Source organism: Hippoglossus stenolepis, chromosome 8 (genome assembly GCF_022539355.2).
Source record: "Hippoglossus stenolepis isolate QCI-W04-F060 chromosome 8, HSTE1.2, whole genome shotgun sequence".
Lineage (NCBI taxonomy): Eukaryota > Metazoa > Chordata > Actinopteri > Pleuronectiformes > Pleuronectidae > Hippoglossus > Hippoglossus stenolepis.
Window position 1 is genome coordinate 19438861 of NC_061490.1, and position 17422 is coordinate 19456282.

Consider the following 17422-nt stretch of genomic DNA (forward strand, 5'->3'; position numbering starts at 1 on the left):
GGATGCTCCACGCTCACGTATCTATCTCGCCTGCCATCACAGGTTAGCTAATAGTCATATGGCAAGATCAGTAGACAGACATTGATTTAAAAAAAAAGAAAAGGCCTTGTGGGCGCAGATAGTGGTTTGAGGTGACCTTTTTTTAAAAAGTAAAAAATCAAGGCCATTGGTTCCAGTGTACAACAAAGTAAAAGGGCACATCAACCCGCTATCAGACCTCTCCGGCCTGCGAACAGTGTAGAGGAGGAACAGAGACGGCAGAATTTCAAACCTAAACACAGAAACACTCCTGCTGTGACACTCAAAAACTCTTTCATTTGGTAAAAAATAAAAAGGTACACCACATTTTCCAGCAAATAGCTGTAACCCCATCCCTCCCGCACCTCCCCGCTCCCCCAGATTGTATTAAACCATGAAGTGAACGAGTGAACGTATGCCGGTGATTTCTCCAAACAGGTGAATCTATGACTACTGCAGCTTAGCTCCCCCGGGAGGCTCTGCTGTGCTGTCGTTAGAAAAACAACACACACACACAGGCTCAGCAGGCCTCTTATTTGAGCCCGTCGACCATTTCCACCATAATTCCACCAATTTTACAGTGAAAGTCGAGGGTAATTAGGTTCTGTGAGCGGAGACGCCGCTCGTGAGAAACGGTTTCATTCCGGCGCAGAAGACGGGGAGGCTGCGAAAGCCTTTGGGAAGAAATGACAGCAATTACGGTCCCAGGGCGGTGGCTTAATAACCACAGATGCTTTCTGAGCCTCACATCATGCACAGTACACATCAGCATTTGAATCCAGAAAGAAAAAAAAAACAGGAGAGCAAAGTAAAAAAACAAGCAAACGAGTGGTGCACTAACGTAATGTACAAGCACGCTGGAAATGGGAAGAACAAATTTGTACAACCTAATAGCTTTCTTGTTTCAGTGGCTTTTTAGCTGGATTGGAAAAACAAGCAATTGTGGAGTGAGGATTGACGTTATCAAAGCAGTTTCTACTGGAAACTAATTAGGGAGATTGGGGGGGGTGAAATATCCATGAACATTTGCAGGTGGCAAAAAATGCAATTAAAGAAACAGCACTGAAGCAAACGCAGAGCTTCTTTGAGGGGAAATGGTAACAGGCGAGTGTTTAGGGATTATATGTCGTGAGCATAAATCGTCACTTGTTACTGGGGTGGATGAAGCAGAGTGACAGCCTGTGATACACCCAGCAGAGAGCAGATCATTTAAGTGCAGACTCCAAGGCAGAGTAGACGCTCAGTGTTGCAAACAAGCAAACACACTCTTCCGATTAAAACACACACACACGCACGGTGGCTTAATGGCATTTTCTGTTTAATTTGGGGTAGATAAGAACGATTGTGCCACCGTGTTTGGACTGTTCAGCTCTACTCTGCAGTGGAGTCAAAGATGTGATTGAAGGAGTTAGATAACAATTTGAAAAAAAGCGACGATAGTGACGTCATCCAGTGATTAAGAGTCTTTAACCTGTGGTAGCTCAGATGGGTGGAGCAGAAGAAAGTCGATCTTTAAAAAAAAACGAGGAATGGGGGTTGTAACTCCACCCAGCAGGTCTACCCCAGGTTATAAAACAAGCATGACTGATGCCAGACCTGCTAAGCCTCCCGATGTCCCCAGAACAAACCCACGTCCACGCCCCACCTCCCGATGTCCCCAGAACAAACCCACGTCCACGCTCCACCTCGTGTCCCCTCCTCTCAGGACTCCTCTAGTATAGTGAATAAAAAATTGGCCCTGTTGTCTTCATAACAGTTGTCCTCCTTCCCTTCATCCCTCTGTCGGTTGTTTTCCTCCACGCAGTTCAACACTGTCAGAGAGAAAAACACAAAAAGAACAAAGTCATTACCACCAATGTACAAACATTAGTTGTTTATGATAAGAAACACTTTATTTATGACTTTCTGGTATTTTTCTTGATTAAAAATGTGGCTCAAACAAAGTATCTACCTATAAATTAACAGCTCATTTAACAGCTAATTAGAGCAAATTTAATGTAGCTTAACTTTTTTTGCATTAAGAGATAGATAGATAGATAGATAGATAGATAGATAGATAGATAGATAGATAGATAGATAGATAGATAGATAGATAGATAGATAGATAGATAGATAGATAGATAGATAGATAGATAGATAGATAGATGGATAGATAGGTCGATCACTATTTCTGGGTATTTTATTTGACAGTTGAGATGTGCCAGGGAACGAGGGCGGACAGAAGATTTTTGTAAAATGATCTGTATTTGCTCATGTCGAGTTATTGAGTTTAATTTTATTTCAGACTGAAACTGAATCTGTCTGTGGCTTGGTTTTCAGGAGACAGCTCACAGACTAATGTTCTTATTTGGCGTCTCTACAAATAAACATCACTTGATAAGATTTGAACAGACTTTTGCATCCTCCTGTTGTATCCATTTTAAATATAAAGCCAAGTGTGTCTGCCATCTTCTTGCAGTGCCTGCAACATTGTGCAGTTTGCTGTCAGCACTTTCAAACGTCCCATAAAACAAAGCTTGCTTAAAAGGGCTTTCACATGCACGTCAAACATGCCACCACCATAAATTTCAGGATGAAGTGATTTACACTCATGACGGCATTTTCAGATGACTGCGTACAGCTGTCAGCCTCCATCATCGGAGCTGCGGCGACGAGTTTCTAAAAAACCCACTGTCTTTGAACCACAACTGTCGCCTCTCAGTCAGCGTGACTGATGTGTCAGAAGATATTTACTTGTGTAAGCTTGTGTTCAAACTGATCCTGCTGTGAAGTCTTAGTGGGAAAGTTTACGTTTACATGGACATACTCAGCTGAATGTTCTCCAGATAAATAAACTTTACTCCAGCCAACAAGCCATGTTGACCTTATTCCCTTTAAGATTAAATCCAACTAAAGGATTAACTTTCTTTTTGTCTTCTTTGAAAAGAGTCTGCATTTCACAGGTTTGACCAGTAACGGTCTCTAAATGAATAAAGGAACTAAATGGAAACTACTTTTATGGGAAATGTAGGAATAAGAAGAACCATGTTTACATACACTGCAGTGTGGCGAGAGAGGGGGAACACTGCGAATCACAGGGAGCCGACATAAGTGAGTTTCAGACACGAGCTCTGGAACTCCAATACAGCCCCTCCAGAAGATTTCAGGAAGACGTCTGGAGTTCAGTGGATGTCTGAAACATCACATTCCAATCTACGGACAAGTCTGCAATTAACCTAACCTGCATTCTTTTGGGCTGTGTGAGGAGACTAGAGTACGAGGAAAAAAACAACTCAGACCCAGGGAGGACTCTGTACAGAAAGGCCCCAGCTACCGGTCAGGCCTTCCCAACCTGCACAGCCTTCTTGCTGTGATGAGACCACGCTGACCACCGCACCACGATGCCCCGCGGTTAAACATTGTGAGGGCAGAGTTCCGGCTCATGACCCACCAGCCCTTAATCTCATCCTGTGCCCTTTGTCCTGACCTGTTCTGTGGACGGTCTCTTGTTGAGGAGACCGGCCTCTTCATTGGCCTTGTCCGTCTTCATCTCCACTACGATGTCGTTGTTCACTTCTCCGCTGGCCCTGCACAGTAAAGGAAAAACAAAAAGTCAGTGAGTGTGTTGAACTATATTCTCCTTGTACGACTAATGGATGTAGACGTGACTGAAGGTTGGTGACCCCTGGTTTGACCTCTGCACTGCGTTGTTGACATAAATAATATTGGGCTGCTTTAGACAACATCCACCTCAAAATGTTGTTTACACTCTACACCCAATGCCTGGGATGCACCATTACATGGTTTTTAAAAAGATTTTCTTTTGATTTGTCTTTGAGTTTAAACACAAACTTAATTGAAATCAAAACTGAGATCAAACTGCTTCTCCAGCTATTTATCTGACTACAAAGACAGATGTGAGGACAAACGTCAGAGGCGATATCTCTTTGAGGATTATTTACTGATAGAGCCTTTCAACTTCTCACCCTGCGTCACCCTGCACACTGATCGAAAAACACAAACATTATAAAACTGGAAACGATTGAGTTTTGTCATGATTAGATCAAACTCAAACTGATTTAGAGGATACTTCTTCATGCTGATAATTTTCATTATCAGCACTTTATTAACAAAATAATCAGTACACACATTGTACACATGTATACCAGCGGCACTCGTCCAATAATACTTTTAAGGCTAAAATAAGGCTTTTTGACAGATGGGAAAATTCTGTCTTTTTCTTGGCATTATGAAAAAAAGTGGAACAATTGAGACGATTGAGATAAAGTCAAAGAACGCGGCTCTGTTACAAGATTTAACTCTGGTTCAGAGTCGATGCTTCTTTCTCATGCATGAGTATCTTCATTTGTCTGACGGCAACTCTTAACTTCTCACTGCATTCGTTTTATTTATCTTTTAATTAAACAGATCACAGTTTCATTTTATGTGATATTTTGCCTATTATTAAATTGGTCTATTTTGCAGGACACAGACATATAGATGCTGGAACGTGCTTTGACTTCACTCTGCTCACTGTGGATTTCAGTAGAGTTTTTGTTATAATTTTGTAATCAATTCTAAGAGCAGAGATGAATTTTTTGTAAATTGGCTCAGGAGGTGGCTCAGAGCGGTTCATCCACTAACCAAAGGGTTGGTGGTTCGATCCCTGGCTCCCCTGGTGTCATTGGGCAACTTGCTGAACTCCAATACTTAGGGCTCAGTATATAGTAGAACGGTTTGAATGTGTATATGAATAGTAATAATAATAATAATAATCATTTTATTTGAGTAGCACTTTTCAATACAAGTAACAAAGTGCTTTACAACAAATAAAATGAAATTCACAAACATTCAGAGTAAAGATATAATAATAAAGATACAGAAAGTAAAAGTCATAGACATCATTCGATAAAAGCTCTTTTATAAGCTTGAGTAGTTGAATGTGGCTTGTACTTAGAGTGCTTTGAGTGGACCACAAGACGAGAAAAGCACCACATAAATACAGTTCATTACATTTACAATCCCAGCCACCATTACTCCCTTCTACCCATCTTAACTTCCCCAGCGCTCTGTACTCACACTTCCTTCTTGTCCTTCTTGCTGCAGGGCAACTTGCGCTTCTTATTCAGGAAGTAGATGAGGGCCACCAGCAGCAGGAGCAGCAGAACACACACCACCACGGCTATCACCACCCCGCTGGAGCCTCCCTGCTGCTTGTCAGCTACAGTGCCGCAAGGGACGCATGGAGGGAGGGGTGGAGGGGTGGAGGGGAAGATGGTGGGAGTGGAGGGTTGGTGGAATAGTTGAGGGAGGACAGAGGAGGCAATGAGGTGGGGAAGTGAGGGATCGATCGCAGGGGAGGAGAGTGGGAGGAGGGTGGAGGGAGCGTTTGATTTTGAAGGGGCAGTGGTAGGGAGAGGGGCATCATGGCGGGTGGAGGGAAAAGGGGGTGTTTTGATTCGTGGGGTAGAAAAGAGAGAGGGAAAAGGGGGTAATGATTTCAGTGGGGGCACCATGGGGAGGAGAGATGAGGTGACGGGAGGATGGAGAGGGTGAGACGGGTGGGGTCCAGGCGATGGATGGATGGAGGGGTGGGTGGGTGATTGGGTGGAGAGGAAAAGAAGTGGGGAAAGGGGGAGTGGGATGTGGGGTTAGTTTAACTTTTGAATGGACTGACTGAAATGTGATGGGACCCCAGTACAAGGGTCTGTACACTCACAGGTAAAACTAGACAGCTGACCAGAGCCAGAAAACACTGAACATACTCACCCATCCACATATACTTGTATCACTACACTTGTGAGGACATGACTCTCCCTTCAAAACTGATGTTGCTGCATAAACTCTAACTTTTAAAGGCCATTATCCATTAATACAGATTTATACCGCGGCCATTAAGGATACTAAGTGTTCCTGACTGGATAGTGTCCTTAAAATAATGGTTTGGCATTTGGGGAAATATGCCAAGTTGCTTTCTAGCTAAGAAAAGGATGTGATAAATTGTAATATTTATACATCCGATATATAATGTGGCTGGAGCCTGGGGATGGTTGGATTATCTTGACAGTCTGGGTACATCTGAAGGTAAAAACTACACCGTCACCTCAAAAGTTCATCCTTAACACACTATAAATCATTCGTTAAGTAGTGTCACAAGGTTTATGCGATGGACTGTTTCTCTGTTCGGAGGAGGAGACTTCCTGGAGTCTCAGCTGGTTGCCTGGCGACCCCGGGAAAATGTCATATTATTGCTCTAAATTCCTCGACCTCTTTTTCTGGCTCTCCTGGTGGTTATTCTAGCTTAACCATGACTTAAGTCAAGTGAAAAAAAAAGCAAAAAATGGACGTTAATTTGAAAAAAGCTTTGAACTGTGATATATGGCTGTGGTAGTAGTATAGTATAGAAGACGCCTGTTGAGCTGACGATTGCTGGATTATACATTTTTTATGAATCAGCCAGGCACCATTTTGGGAATTATTTCCAAACATACTTTTAATTCAGGTGTTTTTAATTGTCTTGTCATTAAAATAGTAAATTGATTGAAAATAATTGTCAAACTTTAAGCTGTGCTTTCTGACACCAGAACCTTCCTTCTTCCCCCTAAAGTCCTAGTTTAAAGCCGGTCCTCACAACAGTAATACAAGTTTGCATACACAAACACATCAGCTCTTGTAAACACAAATACACTAACCTGTGTAATCAATACACACACGGTGACTTAAAGAGTTGTAGACGTACACCACATACATGTCAGTAGGGTTAGCAGTACAGACCTGACGTAAGCACAGGGTTTCCAGAGAGCAGCACTTTGAAAGAAAGAGAGTTTCTCAGTCGCGTAGCAAAGCAAAGCAACAAACACTCAACACACCACAGTGGTAACGCACACAGAAGCTTAGGTTAAAACACAATCCTAAACACAGCACCCTGACGAGTGGAGAAACGACGAAGAGGGGAAAAGCCAGAAACAAGAGGACAAAGTCGGAAAGAAGACCACGAAGGAGACACAGTGAAGGAACAAAGAGAGGAAAGGAAGGAATAGAATAGAATAGAATCCTTTATTGTCCCCTAGGGGCCACAAAAAGTGTAGTAGCATCCACAAAATATAGGACAGACATCATACAAAGGTGACGAGAGAAGAAGAATAACAATATACAATATCCACAGTGTTCGGTAGCAAGAGGGCAAATATACAAGATTACAGTACAGAGGAGGAAGGTGTGTGTATGTGTGTGTGTGTGTGTGTTTGTGTGTACGTGTGTGTGTGCGTGTGAGATGGAAAGGCAGGGGCAAGAGGAGATGGGTGGAGGGGGGGTGTTGCTAAATTACAGGGTCTGTACAACAAAGATTCCTGAGAGAAGGAGGGAGGAGAGGAGGAGGAGGGAGAAGGCGCTACCTCTGTCGGCTGAGTTGTCAATTGCTGCAAAAAGGAGACAAGAAAAAGAAGGAAGGGTTCAGGTTGCAGGTAATAGAGCTGCTATAAGAGCAAAAGACAGCGGCAGTGATTTGAAATTCAATACGTTTTTTTATATAAAGTTATTTTTCAAGTCTTAGTTTAGTCTACTTTAAAAAGAGATTTGTAAAAACAGATTATTGAACCATTCAAATTTGAAAGTCTGACTAGAAACCTCCAGCTTAAAGTAGAAAGGAAGATCAGTTACATTGTACGATAATTACTTCCGCCAAGGAGGTTATGTTTTCATTGCCGTTTGTGTGTCTGTCAGCAGGATCACGCAAAAACTACACAACCAATCTTCTTGAAACTTGTTGGAAGGGTGAGACATGGGCCGAGGAAGAACCCATAAAGTTTCAGAGGGGATTCGATTAAGGGGTTGAATCCAGGAATTGGAAGTGTAGATTGTGCGTTATTTGATATTTCTCATAGAAATAGTGCTGCCCATAGATGCACTGTATGAATGTGTGTGTGTTTGTGTGTGTGTGAATCTATCTATGAATCTATTTTCATCCATCTAGAGTAATACCACTAAATAACAGGCAAACAAACGTGGATGAAAACATAACCTCCCTGGATGAGGTAATCACAAATTCCTCTGAAGAAGACGTAGACGCAGCAGCATCATCGCTGCCGGTGCGTCCTGACACTGACCTCGTTTAAGAGATACTGGGAAGGACTTGCTATCAGCTCCGTGCTCGTTGGTGACCTCGCAGGTCACCCCGGCCTTCAGGATCTCGGCTGTGGTTTGCAGGGTCATGGTGCTCACCACCTTGTTACCTTCCACTGACACAGACTGGCAGGGGGGCGAAGGGAGGAAGGAGGGAGGAGAGATGGAGGAGAGAAGACAAAGAGAAGACATTTATTTTATTTTGATGTTCATCCATCACTTCTTAGCAAATACATTTGAACTTTGTGACTTCTTTTCCTGTAGCACTTTGCACTCACTCATTCTTTGGTCCCTTTCATTGTGCACACACACTCTTTGTTCAATTCTCCTTCTGTATTATTCTCATTCACACAAGTTGAAGTAGCTCCATCTTTGATCATACATAGTGAATATCACTATTTGCCTCTGAAACCATCCGATTTTTCAGGATCATTCATTTTTTATCTAATTTTCTTCACTTTATATGATATAATATTTCAATTATGAAACAATATTCCCTCTGTAAATTTCTTAAACGCCGCTAAATATGAAATTTTCTTTTCAACTGTATCACATCAATATGTAATATAAGTATAAAATATTACAGCCCCACGAGCTGCGTGTGTGTGTCTCTCTCTCTCTCTCTCTCTCTCTCTCTCTCTCTCTCTCTCTCTCTCTCTCTCTCTCTCTCTCTCTCTCTCTCTCTTTCTCTCTCTCTCTCTCTCTCTCTCTCTCTCTCTCTCTCTCTCTCTCTCTCTCTCGCTCTCTCTCCTTTTTCCATTGCGTTTGAAGTTTAACATGCCGGTTTTTCAAGAAGAAGATCTTAAGATGCTATAAAAAATGAATCATGCCTCAAACTTCACATCTTGACCCAAATGGAAACACCACTGGTAATAGCTCTGTTTGCTTGACATACATCTTCACCTCCACAGGCTGTACACTTCCCTCCAGGAGAGCATCAATGGCTCTTATTGACTAAGTGCTTCTTATAAATTGCACAGGAGGAGAGAGGCATCTTTGCCTCGGCTGGCCTCGCCTTTGTTTTCACACTCGTACCTCCTTTCCTGAGGGCTTCCAGGTGAACTGAGGGGCGGGGTAGCCGTAGGCCGAGCACTTCAGAGACACCATGTCTCCTTCCTTCACCACCTCTCCTGCAGCGGGAGCCTCGATCATCGGCTTTCCTGGGGAGGGAGGGAGACAGCGCAGGGGTGAACAATTGGAACGTTTTTTTTATAAACAGTGCAGCCAAACCTCTAAAAACACACACACACACACACACACACACACACACACACACACACACACACACACACACACACACACACACACACACACACACACACATTCATAATCAACAATCAAGGAAGTGACTCCATCTCTCAGCTGCTTCCACCCTATATACTACCTCCTTCCTCTGACTACAACAATACTCTGCACGCCCTAACACTGATCATTGTTATTAGACTATGTGAGTGTGATTTAGAAAGACAAATAAAAAGACTGCACTACTTACAGTGGCTAACTGAGCAGAGTGTGGCTCAGGCTGCATTTCTCTGTCCAAACCCATCTGAGTCTGAGAGGAAACTAAAAGATCTCCACCCGAACCTGACTGACATTCTGTTTATTTGTGTCTGAACCCGACCCGAGTCCGACGCAGTTAAAGTAACCTGCACCAAGTTTGTGTGACACTGTCCCTGAAACAGATGGTTTTCCCTGAAAAAATCGGTGAAATTGTGTGTGTGTGTGTGTTTGTGCACGTGACTTACAGCATTGATATGATTAAAATCTTTACGTAAACTTAAACCAAACGTAAACCAAACACTGTTTTACTTCGTTTTCTTGTGATAGTCTGTGTGTTAGCCTGTGCATGTGTGTGTGTGTGTGTGTGTGTGTGTGTGTGTGTGTGTGTGTGTGTGTGGGGGTTACCTTTGACGGTGAGGTTGACACTATACTCCGCGGTCAGTCCTGGCACAGAGGGCACAGCTCCAACACACATGTACTCTCCAGCTTTATCATAGGAAACAGCTTGTATTGACAGAGTGCCGTCCTGAGAGAGCACATCAGAGCCCTGGAGGAACACAAACATCCAGGAATAAAACCAACTGGACTCCACACTCCTCTTTATCCTATCTGTGTGTGTGTGTGAATATGAAAGCCAGATCAGCTTTGTGAATATCTAGTTGGTAGGCACGCTGCTATGCTGGGAAAGCAGAGGAAAAACTTTCACACTCCACAATGTGCGGATAACAGATCAAAGTTGAGTCCTCCATGATGAGCCTGTCTCTTGCAATTCCTCTCACAGGAATCTTTCTTTCGAAGAACAAACACCTTCTTTACCCACAAAACCAGCAGTCGGTGTGTGTTTTTCATGGCACCCCGGAGACACAACAATGGATAGACAGGTAACAACAACAAGCCTGACACTGCAGGAACACTGTGCACAAAACAGATGGAGGAGCAGGGATGAAAACCCCCAAAATACCAATGGTATCACACTGATTTGTGGTTTTACAGTAACAGAATATACAGGGTTGCTTCAAATAGACTGAAAGAGTCAATAAATCTGCTGCTCCCTGATAAGTAAAAATAAAAATAATTGAGGATATGACATGTTGTGCATAGTTTGTCACTGAAAAGAGACGAGTGGGAGCTTCTTGTTGCCATCAACTGCTGCACAGAGAATACGCAAAATCCAAATAGTTTTTGATACTGGCCGTCGTTCCTCCAAAAAGACAACACATAAACAGTTTTAAATGTGTAAAGTCAAAAGAGATGAGGTTACTGTTAAAAGTTAAAATATAAAAAACACATTCTCCTCTTGCATGTCTCCCACAGGGGTTTGGATTCACACTTATATACTGACACGCACCATGTGTGGCTGTTTTTTTTTTTTTTCTCATTCGCAACACTGACCAAACTCCAGTGTCTCCTCTCCAGTTGTTGCAACTGGATACGGTACAATACAGCCAGTGTAGAGGGGCCACAAGTGTCTGTAAAGGGAGCCCTGCTTCAGACCTGCAGGCTCCAGGGTTGAGTAGCAGCTGCATATACAGTGAAGCTCTGTATCACAGTATGAAATGTGGTATTTGACCACTGAAGAAGGGCACTGCAATCGTGGTTGTTACAAAGCTAAACCATTCTAAAAAAATGTTGAAATACAAAGCCCAAGGAAGAATCTCGCAATATGTCGGAATGACTGGTGTGAAAAATAGACGTTGGTCTATTTTTGTTCCGAACAACTTCTGATTAGGAAAAGAGGGAAGTTCTGCATAAATATATTACATTTCTACGAAGGTGACGGGAAAGAGGACGCACCTTTTTCCACTGAACAGTGTGCACAGCGGAGGCTTTGGTCTTGCACTGCCATTCCACCTTGTCTCCGACCATGACGACTTGAGGCTTGACAGGGGTCACGTTCACGGGGTCAATGTCTGACACGGACAAAATGAAAAGCAAATGAGAGACGGGGACAGGGACACACAAAACTCATCTATATATATTAAACAGTTAAAGAAGTGCCACTTGAAATGAAAAAAGCTTCACGTCGTTTAAACGACCATGTAATAAGGTTCTTAGTATGACCATACTAAGCAGAATATTAGATTTTTACAAAGCTAATGTACTTACTCTGGAGTTAAGCCCATTTCGAAGCCTAAGTTAAGCCTCTTCCGTGCTATTTCTGGGCTATCTGCGCTTAATGTGTGCGATAAGATCAAATTAGGTAGTGTAGTTGGGATAACATTAAAGTAGCAGATCAACTGTGAAAGATTGAATTGGATATCGGTCGGCTGAAAGGATTCCATTAAAGCTCATTCTCCTTTAACCCTTTTAATTCTATGACTTGCTGATGGAAAAGAATGGCCTCACTGCAGCGGCTAAAAACAGGAGGTAAACAGTTCTTTATCTGTTTGTACAGATAGTAGCCCTGTGTGTGTGTGTGTGTGTGTGTGTGTGTGTGTGTGTGTGTGTGTGTGTGTGTGTGTGTGTGTGTGTGTGTGTGTGTGTGTGTGTGTGTGTGTGTGTCTTTGGCTCACTCACAGTGGACATTGAGGTTGATTGTTCCGCTCAGGTCAGCATCTATGTTGTCGAAATCCGTGGCTGAGCACTTGTACAAACCGGTGTCTGTGCGCTTGACGGATTTCAGCGTCAGGAGTCCGCCCTGACCGATAATGACTTGTCCCTGCAGGTGGAAGCACAGGTATTATAGTAGAGAGAGACATGGACAAAGACCAATGAGCGTAAACAAAGATGGACGACATGACAGCCCCGAAAAGTGAAGCCAAAACATCTAGAACGCCCCCTGCTGGCTGGCTGTAGTATGGATAATAAACCCTGTGCTATCTTTGTTAGCAGATGGACCAAACTAAAACAAATCTAAATATATGTCGAATAAACTTTTCCCAAAAATGGTTTCTCTGGCTTCACACCACGATCACAACTGGGCAGACTCCAAATTAAGTCACCAGCACAAGATGGCGGCACCCATATATTTTGGCTTCATTTTTGTACAGTGGGAGGAAGTCACGACATGTCGTCCATCTTTATTCACAGTCTATTGTAAAGACTGAGTGAGGGTAGGAAATATTATATAATATTTATGAAAAGTTGGAATACATGACTATTTTTTTCTATATTATGTTTCTTTCCTGTATGAAAACTCTGTGCACATGAAATACACACGTACGTTTTTAGTGAAGTCGAACTCGGGCTGAGGGTTTCCGTCAGTCTCACACTTCATGGTGACAGTGTCGCCCTCTTTGACTGCATCGGTGTTGACGAGGGAAAAGGTCGCTATCTCCGATGGATCTAGACGGACAAGGACAGACATGGAACAGGTGGAAATTCCTCCTTTGGATACATTTACACTGTTATACTGTAAATCATCAATCAGAGATGTGCGATGCATTCCTGAAGGGATGTTTTACTTTCCCAGCGCCTCCCCTTTCTTTGCCTCATCATTCTTCTTTAGCTCACAATCAAATTCCACTGTGGCTGCTTTAAACTGCATTGTTCGGCAAAATGAGAGATACGCACCCAATGATTTAAACCCCGAAAGCAAATACAAGAGATCATCTATCAGTTTTTATAGGGCTGCGACTACATATTGTTTTCATTATTTATCATACGGATAATCCTCAAATCATTTTATTACCTGATCTATCATTTTGTCTGTTTTGCTTGAAAGGATTACTCAAAGAAAGACTCAAGCTTCATTTGTGGGGCGCCCCCCCATGCTACCAGGCGAGCAGCGGGGGCCAATTCATATTAACTAATTCACCACAAAACCCTTTATGGAGGAATTGCCCAGGCCCATTGAAGACCCTGCTTGAAGAGCCTCGTCATACATTAACCTCCCCAACAATTCTGCTGTCGCCCCATTGCTCTCCACTCACAGTTGAGGTTGATGGTGATGGTGTCGGACGTCTTCTGTTTGATCTGGTCCCCTGGCATGCTGAACTCCACGGTGCACTGGAACACGGCGTCCTTGTCGGCCTTGGTGGGCTGCATGTACAAGGTGCTCTTCATGGTGAAGAGACCCGAGGCTTCCTTCACCATCGAGGGGACCATGAAGGTCTCTGGCAAAGAGAGGGGACGACATCAAATGATCAACTAATCAGTCGAATGGGAAAAAAACGGATTAGTTCCATTCCACTGTACAGAATACGCGCTGTGTCCAAAAATCACTTACTAATCACTATAGAGTCAACTATATACTGAGTGTGAAATTTAATAGAGCTGTCCCAATGTTTGAAATGTACGACATAATCCCACGACAATTAATAACCAACGCAGAGAAAATGATGAGCTCACAATACAATCATCTACTAAGAAAGTCCATATACAGTGAAGTAGGAGTTAGTGACTGAGTAGGTGATTTTGGAAACAGTTTATATTTTTGATCGATAGCCAGACAACACTTACTCTCTTTCCTGTCCTTGTATTCAGGCAGGGGCTGGGCATCTTTGAACCAGATGATTCTTGGCTGGGGATGTCCATTCATCGTCACACATGCGCTAATCTGATGCGACGGAGACAATATGCGGGAAAAACAACAGAATAATTGGCAGATAATTAGTATCGTCAATCTTTATACAAAATCAGTGAACAGGGAAACACACACAAACTACCCACACACCTCAGAGCTGGTGGTCTCTCCCACGGAAATGGCCTGACTCGACGGTCTCGTGAGCACTGGCTTCTCGGGAGCCCCTGAGACAGAAAACGGGAGGGGCCAAGATCGTTATTATTTACGAGAAGGAGAAGCTTTAATTGTTAACCCTGAGATACACACACACACACACACATAACCACACGCTGAACTTCCATATATGCAGCGCAACCCACATGCCTGCTGACCTTGTTAATTAAGTCGAGCAGTAAATATCCTGCCACACATTATTCCACTGTGACCTGGTTCACATGAGCTGATAAGGGTCAGATCACAAAAACACTCCCCCCTTCGCGTGCACACGGGTTCCCTCTCATTTCTCTGCTTTATTCCCTCGCTCACTTCTCCACATGCAAGGTCATCTTATCACTGCCTGCAGCTGTCGACTTCTTGTAAAAATAAACAGTAGACGGGTATTTCTCTCTCTGTCACACTCGATCAGTTCTTTTTCTTCTTACGCTGCGGCAAAAAAACGCTGCTTAAAACCATTTCCTCTTCAGACACCAGACATATGTAAGCATTGAGACGCACAGTGAGAAAATGGTACCATTGAAAAGTAGGTTTCCTCTCCCTGACGCTGAACATGACAAAAAAAAAAAATTCAGTCTCTAAATAAGTTATTTGAGAATTGTGAATATCCGGAGGGTTACGGCAGGAGAGGACACGCGGAGAAGTGGAAGCAGGATTGGTTTTATTCCGTTGAAGTGTGCTTCGGCTCGGTAGACATACTGTTTCAGTCTGTCTGTACTGTAAAGCCTCCAGAGAGAGAGAGAGAAACCAGGCTATCACTGCTATAGCTCAACCCCTCAGGGGACCTCATAACTCAGTCCTATTAAGTGAAGGCAGCACAGACACACTATAATTCATCCCCCAAAGAGTCAAGTGTTCCAATGTGCACAGAGAAAAATTGCTGGTCTGTGAGACAGCCTGTTCTTTTTTGTTTTGTTTTTACAACTTTGGGCATAAAGTGCATCTAAAAAAAAGGCCCTTGTCAAACAGCTCTTTACTGAGACATTGTCAAACACTGACTGGCCCACTCACATCCAACAGCTTATGTTTACGAGGTTGCTTTAAACTTCAGCGCCTCTGAATGGATGAACTTGTAAGCTCATTTTCGAGTGGCAGCTTAACCAAAGCAACGGTTGTTTTCGCCATTCGAACGGTGCAATCCCCCCCCCCACCATTTAGTGTGATTGATCAGTCCAATCCAATATGCAAATGACTCCTATTCATCTCGGTGCGGTTACTAAATGCAAAAAAGTATGATTGATGCCAGTTAAGGGATTGCAGTGGGAGGTGCAAGGACACGGCGCGGCTGCACCAGGGTCAGCCCTCGGCGCCTGGGTGATAAATCTGGACTGTTATTAAGGTGAGATATATGAGACATGACAGGTGGGACTGAACTATTCATCAATTGAGTCAGAAGTGATTAGATTGTGGTTAATTGACCTCTGGGGAACTTATCAAAGGAAAGTGGTAACCCCCCCCCCCCCGATTGGAAAAAGCTCCACACAGTAAAACATATGATAAAAAAAAGTATCTACAGATGTCGACGATTGTGACAGATCACACTTATTGATAGTATATTTCTATATGGAGGTTTTGCATGGCGTTAGATTGAGTAGGTGTGAAATGCAATAAGCAAAATAAATGACACGCATTAGGGGCGATTAAGCCACTTTTAAATCAAAGTATGCATGAACACACGTGCAGATCTGATTAAAGCATTAAACCTAGTGACGGTGACAAGTTACTCCACACATCAACAAGTGTGTGGGAAAGTGTGTCTGTGTGTCAGGGTCGCGTTGAGGTCACATGAAAGGTCAAAGTGCACTGGCCGACTCACAGAAGACTTTCAGCATAGTGGAGGCATCTGCGACCCCGGCAGTGCCAGCGAGGACCTGGCAGTAGAAGAGGAGCTCGTCGGAGGGCTGAGAGGAGGTGATGGTCAAGCTGAAGTCCTCTCCCATGCTGACACGGCCTGTAAGTTGGGTGCCCTCGTCGATTTTTGCGTCGCCACCCTGGGGGCGGAAAGCCACGCGCTTCCTGGCTCCCTGCTCCTCCTGAACGGACAGACGGAGTTTAAAAGGTGTAGGAAGAGGGAAATGAGGAAGATGAGGATTACTAATTTTGGTGGAAAAAAAAGACAGGGAAACTGAAATAAGTGATTAAAAATACAACTTTTGAAAGTGCCTTCCATTTTTCTTGACTTGGATAAGAATTTCTTTTATCTAAAATTGATACTCAGATGTTCCTTACCATGTACCATTCGACGATAGTGTTGCCTGATGGCGGTGCGTCAGTGAACGTGCAGGGCAGTTTGACAGTTTCTCCTTTCAACACCTCCACCTTAGGAGGAACCATCACGGTCACAGCTGCACAGCAAACTGGAGAAACACACAGAAAAAATGGGATTAAGGACCAGAGGGATTTGTCAAAAAGACAGATTTTAGTAAATGATATACATTTTAAATTTGTAGACAGGTCACTTTTCTAATCCACAAACACGCAATTCTTCTTTCCTCCATTCAGTCAGGTAAAAGCTTTTGACAAAATGGCACCAATAGCAGGTTGTATAAGGATTAAGGAAATAAAAAATGTGTAGCTAAGGGCCATTGGGTGTTTGGATATACTTTGCCGTGGCAGCACAAGATAAAGAACATAACTGAATCCCTGCTTCATTACAAAACCTTATGACTTCCAGTAACATCTTCGAGTCGACTTGTATTAGACAAGTCCGGCACGACAGGCACGGGGATGTTCAATTTCCTGATGTCGGCAGGAAATGAGGAGACACAGAGACAGGAAGGAAAAGACAAATAATGAAGTCACAATGTCTACAACCTGTCTCCACTGAACGCCAGCGTGCATGTTTGATACCCTCAGGGCGTCGGAGCGTTCAAACACTGTTACGAGAAGCGGGAACAGCCGCGCGGTGACCATGAGGGACTTTATCAGCACTGGAGCACGCCTTTCCCTGCAGCGCCTTGGGCAGTCTGCACTCATCACTTGTCGTGTACACACATCACACACACTAGGAGCAAGAGGCTGGGGTCTGTGATTACCCCACGCTTTTAGGCAGAGTGCTGTAAATACATATACACACACACACACACACACACAAGTAATACAGTACACATGTTGTGAGGCTCCGGA

General features: G+C 43.5%; 1 protein-coding gene across 2 annotated transcripts in view; it reads right to left on the minus strand.

Moving 5' to 3' along the window:
* Positions 1-398: 398 nt before the first annotated feature.
* Positions 399-17422, minus strand: part of bcam (basal cell adhesion molecule (Lutheran blood group)) — a 50962-nt gene continuing 33938 nt past the window's right edge. The window contains exons 2-17 of one of the 2 annotated variants that reach the window (XM_035163268.2): positions 16526-16653; positions 16113-16329; positions 14234-14307; positions 14020-14116; positions 13491-13673; positions 12782-12903; positions 12136-12277; positions 11413-11528; positions 10024-10165; positions 9154-9278; positions 8103-8244; positions 7392-7415; positions 6772-6804; positions 5077-5218; positions 3485-3584; positions 399-1829 (exon numbers count right to left, since the gene is read on the minus strand). In XM_035163268.2, coding sequence (XP_035019159.1) covers positions 1824-1829; positions 3485-3584; positions 5077-5218; positions 6772-6804; positions 7392-7415; positions 8103-8244; positions 9154-9278; positions 10024-10165; positions 11413-11528; positions 12136-12277; positions 12782-12903; positions 13491-13673; positions 14020-14116; positions 14234-14307; positions 16113-16329; positions 16526-16653 — 1793 coding nt within the window. In that variant the 3' untranslated portion in view covers positions 399-1823. The remainder of the gene's footprint in view (positions 1830-3484; positions 3585-5076; positions 5219-6771; positions 6805-7391; positions 7416-8102; positions 8245-9153; positions 9279-10023; positions 10166-11412; positions 11529-12135; positions 12278-12781; positions 12904-13490; positions 13674-14019; positions 14117-14233; positions 14308-16112; positions 16330-16525; positions 16654-17422) is intronic. The other variant, XM_035163269.2, reaches the window with a different exon arrangement.